Here is an 8,357-nt window from a genome sequence, read left to right on the forward strand (position 1 = left end):
CTTCCAGAAGGTGCTTCCAGAGCTCCTGCCCTTTTCTTTCCATCTGTATTTGTTTCTAGATGACTGCCTTTGGTTTTCAGTGAAAGAGATTTCTAGCTACGCCTGCAGAAGAAAGTCTGAACTAGTTAAAAGCTGCTTCAGCTTCGTGGCATTTAGTCTCCCTAATTATGGAAGATCCACAAATTACATCAGCAGAGAATGGTGCCGATGGGAATGGCAGCTGGAAAGCTGCGTGGCATTTAGATGCGGAGCGCACTGTTTGCATCTGTTGTGATGCGGCTGATACGACCTGTGCTTGACCTTGAGTGTTGACCTTGCCTTACATGGGATATCTGTTGCGAGGGAACAGTTTGTGGCACTGAAAAATGATAGAAAAATAAATGGTCTCCATTTACTGCACAAGTTTGCTCTGAAAGATCGTGCTGAATGTTGTACTTTTGATTTCTGTTTGATTGAACGAAGACTGAAGAGTAATTCCCCTGAAACAGCCATAAATTAAATGATAAAAATACTAGTTTGGGGCAAAGAGTTTGATCACCAATTACACGTGCCATCTCTTTTCAGTATCATAGCACTGTTTCTTAGATCAGCCTCAAATAATAAAATAATTTTAAATTGAAATAAAAATGTAAGTTCTGAAATTTCTAATTATTATGCCAAACTTAGTATCTCAACTATTTTGCTGTATATCAGGTAGTTGTCAGAGGCTGACATTTGGAGTTACAAGCAGCAATATATTGCATTATATGGGCTTTATCTTATCTTCTTTAGAATACAAAATGTCTTCGCAAAGCTCTGCTACCTAGAATTGCCAGTTAAATATGACTGTGTTTAGGGTTTTATTTGGTTTGGTTTATGGTTATTGTTAGTTGTTTCAAAACAGTGAATTAATAGTTTCATTTTGTGTAACAGACTTAATTTTTTCAGTATTTTTGAAGCTTTAACTGCTCTCCTCAGTTACGATTCTAGCATGAAGGCTGTATTTGGGTGTTTTTTTTCTTTTTTTTGCTGTTACAGCCTCTATGTTTCAGCCATTCAGACAAAAATTCATACACAAGCATTTATTTCTGAGTGAAACTTCATCAGAAAATTTCAGCAAGTGGGAATTTCTTCAGACTGTTTTATTCATTTGTACATTTATTAAAAATTGAAGGAACTATTTATACCTTTAAAAAAATAGAATGTTTAATTGGTACTTTTCTAAAGCCTTACTGGCTTTTCCTGAGTTAGTTCTTGTTCTTTAATTTTTAGAGAGAAATTACTACCAAAAGTTCCCCATTTGGTTTTCAAAGGGAAAGATAAGGCATTGCAGGCACTGCCCTCCCTTTGAGCCCTCGCTTCTGATTATGTCGCTTTTCTTTAAATTATTTTCTCATTCTTTTAAAAACATTCCGAGCATTGCTGAGTCTCTGAAGAGATGAAGCAGAGGCTGCATGGTGGGGCGCAGCAAGCGAATTCCTCTCTCTGAGTCCTGCCGAGCTCGGTGACAAAGGGATTTTTTGGGGGGTAGTCCTGTGTCCCATCGTGTTGGACTTTGTGAGAAGGGACTATGGTGCCAGCTTTCAGCAAACTTTAGGTAAAGGGGAAAGATCTAGTTTCCTGAGGAACTTGTCAGGTCCTGGTGCAGGAAGGTGGTGGAGGCAGGAAAGCCCTCTGAAATCCACTCCGGTTTTCAGTTTTCCTCACGTGAAGTTAGCTTCTTGTCTTAAATCACATGTTTCCTGTTTTTATGTAATTTGCCATTTTAGTCCTCAAAATCCTCTACCAGATCTCTTTTACTTTCATGTTTTTTTACTTAATGTTAAGCTAGTTGGAGACCTTCGCCCCATATGGACAAGGCTTTAATCATCTGTCTTCAGTGAGACAAAGCTCCAGCTGAACAATGTCAATCCTCTCTTTGCAACCTGTCCTTTCATGTGAATCTGCCTGCAGCAGACCAGCTGTGAACTTCTAGCTAAATTGACCTTTAAGCTAGCAGTACTGCGGTTCAGGAGCTGGGTGGTGACAGCTCACACTTGTCTTAGCCAGATTTCCAGGCAGCAGCTTGCCCATGGGGACTCACCGGTGTGCTCATGCTGGTGTGTGTGGGCAGATGTGGGGTGAGCTGGTCTGCCTCGCTAGTCATGGCTCTTGTGCACCCTGGGTTTGGACAGTGATGGAAAGAGAGGTGAAGAATCAGGTGCAAGTTGACTGCTCAGTCTCCTATGATGAAGCCTGACCTTGGACTTTATCTCTGGAGTGTATGTAGGCAGTGGAGGCACACCCTGTTCAGTAAGGTCTTTCTCTAAAAATAGAGGGAGCTTTCAAAGGGTCTGCAGTGCTGTGTGAAGCTGCGTGACGCCTGGGAAAAGATGTAACTCTTTCCTATGCGGAGTTTTGAAGCGGTTATATCTTAAAATAGTCTTTCTGCTGATCAGAATTTGACTCTTTCTCGATGTAGAAAGGCGAGCTCTACAGATAACATCAATCCAAGTTTCTTAAAGAAACCCAGTGTCTGCTTGCTCATACAGCTTAGCTACGGTGGCTCTTTTATTGTAGTTCAGCGTCATTTTTGTTAATCCTGTTGCTTTATACATTTTTACATAAGAAATATCTTACAGTGTAGCTTTTTAGGAGATCATGGTTAACTGTAATACTCATGGTAGGTAAACCAACCCAAATACAAAAGGATACCTTCTTTTTGTGAATCATACCCTGAATTTCTATACTAAGTCATGCTTTCCATATTACCAGAGCAATAATACTTTCAGACATCAGTGTTTTATGAGCAATGATGTGTTCCTGGTTCATCACCCTTTCATCAATAAAGCATAAAGAGCAGCATGGAAAAGGCCAGGAGATGTGAGGAAGAATTTCATCTCCTGGGAATAACTGGGAGGAAATCAGAGATCTGCCACTGAGGAAACATGACAGACTTAGCCATCCACAGATCTAAAGCGAGCATTTCCATGTAATGTTTTTACTTCTAAAACCTTGCAGACATAAGAGTTCTCAATTTTGGATGAAGAAGTCCAGTGTGTGCAATTCTATTTCCTCTGGGTTTGTTTTATGCTACTTTTTTGATGCCATGTCAACAGAATTGGATCAATGTACCAATACTTCCTTCTTTTCTTCTCTGTCTTCTGGCTGTCCGTGTCTCTTCTACAAGAAGATAGGAACTGAAAAGACCTCATGGAGAGGGTGATCAAACATTGGAATGGACGGCCTGAGGAAGTGGCAGTGTTGGGTCATAGGCTGGATTTGATGATCTCAGAGGTCTTTTCCAGCCTCAGTTATTCTATAATTCTGTAGCAGGGTATGTCTGTATCAGTGTGGTGCCTTCATTTTGCTCTGAGCACCAAACGCTGCCTTCATAAGAGGCCGTGCAAGAAGAATTAGATGCTTTTGTCTCAGTGTTGTGCTATTGAGTTGGTTCTTTCAAATTTAGAGGAAAAATATTTTACTACCTGTAATTCCATATTCAGATAAAGAAAAAACGTTGTTGTCTTGTAGTGGGTCTCTGATGCCATAAGCACATTCATCTGTCCTGTCAGATTTTGTATGGTGACTCTTACTTTTTTATCTTTTTTTTTATGTTTTGTGTGGAAAATGCAGCTCTCTGAAAGTCCTGAGCTGTATTAATTGGGAAAAACAAAACAAAACAAAACAAACAAAAAAACCCTGAAATTTAATTCTTATTTTATCTCCAAGCATAAGCAAATATTTTGATGTATTTATTTTGACTAATGGATAAATTCTCAAAGTAAATTTATAGTAGTCAGCTAGGTGATATTTTCTTATCCCAGAGTGCTCCCAGCTGTTTTACATGATTTCTTTCCAAGTATTCATTCACATACAAGATGATATCTTCTCTTCTAACTAAACATGGCAGAAATATTACTGTTTTATGTCTCTGGGTTAACAGTTTTCTTTCTGCTGTGAGTTTTGTCTGCTTTTCTTCTAAGTCTGCAGTTCTTTCTGGTATTGCATGTTATTACAACATAAATAACAGTATGTTGGTACCTCTGCATCTTTGGTCAGTTGGTTTAAAAGCAGTATTTAATGCAGCCATAGCATAACACTTTGGTGACTCTATATTTGAATGCATGCGTGCAGGTACATATATGTGTGTATAACAAGGACAGTGGCAGTGCCTATCTTAAAGTGAAGAAAATAACATTTCATGTCCTGGCAATGTTTAAGTATGGTTAATACTGTATGAACCTGAGCTGATCTGAAGCTTTATCTTTCTGCATAGTAAAGGCTTATTATTTTCCTGTTCCGATGTGCGTTGAAAGGCCCAATATGTAAGTCTGATGAACACTGACATTACTGACGTTTTGGAGTTTTATGAACCAGTTACGTAAACTTACCCATGTGTATCTGGATTTGCAGATGTTGCCAAGCATAATTCAGTGTAGATACTGGATTCATTTCACTTTTTGCAGAATGTGGTCAAGTTATTGAAAGTGTTTTGGTTTTCTTTGTGTACAGTTGAGAAGAGTGCATCTGGGTTGTTCAGTCGGAATACACAGAATCACAGAATGTTCTGGGTTGGAAGGGACCTCGAAAGATCATCTAGTCCAGCCCCCCTGCCAGAGCAGGATCACCTACAGTAGGTCACACAGGAACGCGTCCAGGCAGGTTTTGAATGTCTCCAGAGAAGGAGACTCCACAACCTCCCTGGGCAGCCTGTGCCAGGGCTCTGTCACCCTCACAGAGAAAAAGTTGAAGGTGAATTCACTTGAAGGTAAATGGACTTTAAAATTCGTAAGAGTCAGGAACTATGTACTTGAATTTAGCGGAGGCTAAAATGGGGATGTTTAGAATATTTGGGAATTTCTAGAACTGATTATATGATTGTTGATGATTTCAGATGTTGGGCCATATGTGAGCCTCATTATTGAATTTAAGTGTAATAATATTGTCAAGTTTTTCTTCTGCAGAATTTGTTCAGGTTAGTCAGCAAATGGTAAATCAGTAACTTAAGCACTCCTAAGTGGCTCTGTGGAAGAAATGGGTCTTGTTTGTGCCATGGAGTGTTAGAGTTATTCTCAGTTGTTATGGCATGTGTATGTGTGTGTGTGTGTGTGTAACTGTGGGTAGCAGAAATGGGAGAGATTCAGAAATAAGCAATTGTGATAAAACACTTAGTAAGATGCTTGAGGATAGACTTTTAATTCCAAAAATGGATTAAGAGCAGCAGTATAAAAATAGGTTTTTCATCTATCCATCCACTGAGGGTGTTGTGAGGGCTGTTTTTGAAGGCTGGAAACAAGTTGCCAGACTAGGTGAGCTACAGCTCATTAGTACGGTGCTTCCTTTACACTCTTTTTTTGTTGCTAGCTCAGTTCATTGTCCTGATGTCAGCCTTCATCATGTCTGCTCAAGTGCTGGTGGAAATGTCAGTCCAGGAGGCTACTTGTTTCTCCCTGCAGCTCAGTGGTCCTTGGAGCAGACCCCCACAGCAGTGGGTTAATAGCATGTACCATAAGGAAACCACTGAAGTAGTTTAGCTGGAAAGTTGCGGGTGGCTCCTCTTCCCAGCCACTGGCAAGTGCTTATCCTGCAGAAGGTAACTGCCCCTGCTGGGGTACAGCTGGGCAGCACATAAGTGACACCTCTGCCTTTCTAAAGAGCAATATGTGCTCTCCACTGTTGACATCTCTTGTATGCATCTGTAGTCCCAGGCAAATCTGGGAGTATCTCTAATTATGGTATGGATTGCTGATGCATCCTTCAGTTAGTAGGAGCCGGTATTTTGTCTCTCTGTTGGCACTGTGGATGAGGTTTTGATTTTTTTTTTCCCACTGCATTATAAAATAAATTGAAAACAGTATGTTTATTTATGACAATTGGGATGTGTGTGTATAAAATGATTGCTCAGTTCTTTTGTTCTCATCATTTTGAACAAGTGGTTTTTCAGATGTTGTAAGTAAAACCAGTGCAGGTTGTTTGGCTGGTGATGGTGGCGTTCTGTTGTGATAAGCTGACTTTGATTAGCAGAAATATGTGCTCTGCTACCATGCATTGATAAAGAAAGGTGCTATGATGAAGAGGATAGAGTACACCACAACTCCAAATATTTGTTTATATGCTGTGATTTAATGTATTTAAAGCTAAGACTTATTAAGAAGAGCTAGTTTATCTGGTGGTATTAGATAGCTGCCATATTAGAACAGGTTTTTGGTAAGTGCTGTATTTTCTTCCTCTCTTTATCAACAAAGTCAAACTAGGCTTTGTCGCCTTACTTTGAGTCTCAATAATTTAGAATGTTCATTTACACGGGGACTGTACAGTACAGCAGTACCGGCTGTGCATCACTTGCATCAGGAGCAGACTCGTCTTAGTCATGTTCGTGTCTTAGTAACCTTGACTCATGATCTTTTTCTTCTTTTCTTCTTCTCCCCCTCTTCCAACCCTCCCCCTGCCCTGTTCCCAGCAGATATCTGGAGTGATCATTCATTTCAGACAGACCCAGACTTACCACCTGGCTGGAAGAAAATCAATGACATTGCTGGGATCTACTACTGGCACATACCAACAGGAACAACTCAGTGGCAGCGTCCCGTGTCCATTCCCACAGATCTCCAGGACTCACGAAAAGGATCGCTTGGTTCCATTACTCCATCTCCTACTCCAGAAACTGAGGTAATACACTGTGTCTTCTTGTGGGCTGCATACTGTAAAGAAAATTGAAACAGTTTTTTGAACTTGCAGGTTTAACTGTTAGCTAAACTGAGCTTTAGAATATGAGGACTGATAATATCCTAAAGTGTTATTAATTTGTTGTTAATACCTTGAAAGTATCTATTTTCTATTTGCATTTTCTAATGGCTGTGCTTCATGGAACATCCTAAAATTTGGATGGGTAGGATGAAATCAGGCATATCTCAGATAAATTAGACCACCAGCGCCTGATGAATGTGAAACTACTGTGGTTCTATAGCATGCACTGAAGCATTGCCGGATTGTATGGATAGAGGATACATGAAATTTTTGCATATTATAGCAATCTTTTGGCTGGACTCTTTGTCTTCATCTTTCTTTTTGGTTCACTTGGTAGGAGTATCACACAAAGACCTATGAGTCTTCATTTGAGACACTAGTTCCTTTACAGGATAGTTTCTGTTGAATAAACATGAAGAATTCTCAAACTTAAGTTTCTTAACATCCTGCCAGTACAAAATATCTGCACAAGTGGATCACTGTGTTGCAGTCAATCTTTAACCAGAAACAGAAATAAATGCACTCTCTTTCCACATGTGCTGAAACAGCAATACATGATATCGCCTTTTAAAACAATCCTCTCAGGCACAATCCAGGGCATTAATTGGTGTCATATAAGTAGAAAAATAAAATAAACCATCGAAAAGAAAACTATACTTAAAAAAATGCAAACACTTTTTTTTTAGTATGCTGGGAAGACTTCTAGGGAATGAAATACTAATATAAAATCAAATTGGTTTGAATACTAAATTTTCAGAAGCTCCACAGTTTTGTGAAATCAAGGAAAGTCTTTGCCCTAGCTTTGAGTTTTGGATCAGACAATCCTTGGGTTTTATTTAATATTTTAAAAATATTTTTATATATGAGTTTTGGATCAGATGATTCTTAGCATGTATTTTAATTTTTTAAATGTTTGTAGATATGACATTTCTTCTGTTTTTGATTTTGTTGCTATATGAATCAAAATAACTGAAATGAATGTTAACAGGAGCTAAGGACATTCATGTATGTGTTACCATCTTAACCCTGAAGCTTTGATCCTATATAGGCTTAAACATGTTATTTCTGAGAGGGTTATCGGAGGAAGAACAGCAATTGCTATAATTCAGGTAGAAAACAAGAAAAAATAATCCAGAAATGCTGAATGTAAAGTGCTGCAAATGCTTGCAGTGTAAATTCCTGCAACGTACACATGTGGGATATAGCTTCACCATTAAGTATTTTTCTTACACTAAAATATGGAGAATAAGGTGTTAATTAGTAAGCTATAGATGTCTTTCACAAATCCCCAGAAATCTGTGTGTATGTATTAATTTCAAATATTTTTCTACCATGGTTCAAAATGTCTTTGCAATGAAAATCTCTGACCTGCTGGTAGTGTGACAGATATACTTTAAACATTTCACGAGGGGTTTTTTTGCTTTAAATAAAGAATATTTTGTGATTATAAATAATGATCATTAATTCTCAGCAGCAACGTGGAGACTATGAAATGTATGAATTATAACAACATATGTTTTAATACAGTGTGTATTAAATACAAAATGTGCATTTAATCTTATTGAATGCAGATGTATTTAATAAATAATAATTAAGTACATTACTAAATTCATAATTAAATTCATAATTAATATATAAATTAAACATAT

General features: G+C 38.4%; 1 protein-coding gene across 1 annotated transcript in view; it reads left to right on the forward strand.

Moving 5' to 3' along the window:
* The window catches only part of LOC104273736 (amyloid beta A4 precursor protein-binding family B member 2-like), a gene marked incomplete at its 3' end in the record, with an annotated part of 36,606 nt that extends 29,976 nt beyond the window's left edge, over positions 1-6,630 (forward strand). The window contains exon 3 of the mRNA XM_009869149.1: positions 6,422-6,630. Within this exon, the coding sequence (XP_009867451.1) occupies positions 6,422-6,630 (209 nt within the window). The remainder of the gene's footprint in view (positions 1-6,421) is intronic.
* Positions 6,631-8,357: the final 1,727 nt, after the last annotated feature.

Source organism: Apaloderma vittatum, unplaced genomic scaffold (genome assembly GCF_000703405.1).
Source record: "Apaloderma vittatum isolate BGI_N311 unplaced genomic scaffold, ASM70340v1 scaffold8765, whole genome shotgun sequence".
Lineage (NCBI taxonomy): Eukaryota > Metazoa > Chordata > Aves > Trogoniformes > Trogonidae > Apaloderma > Apaloderma vittatum.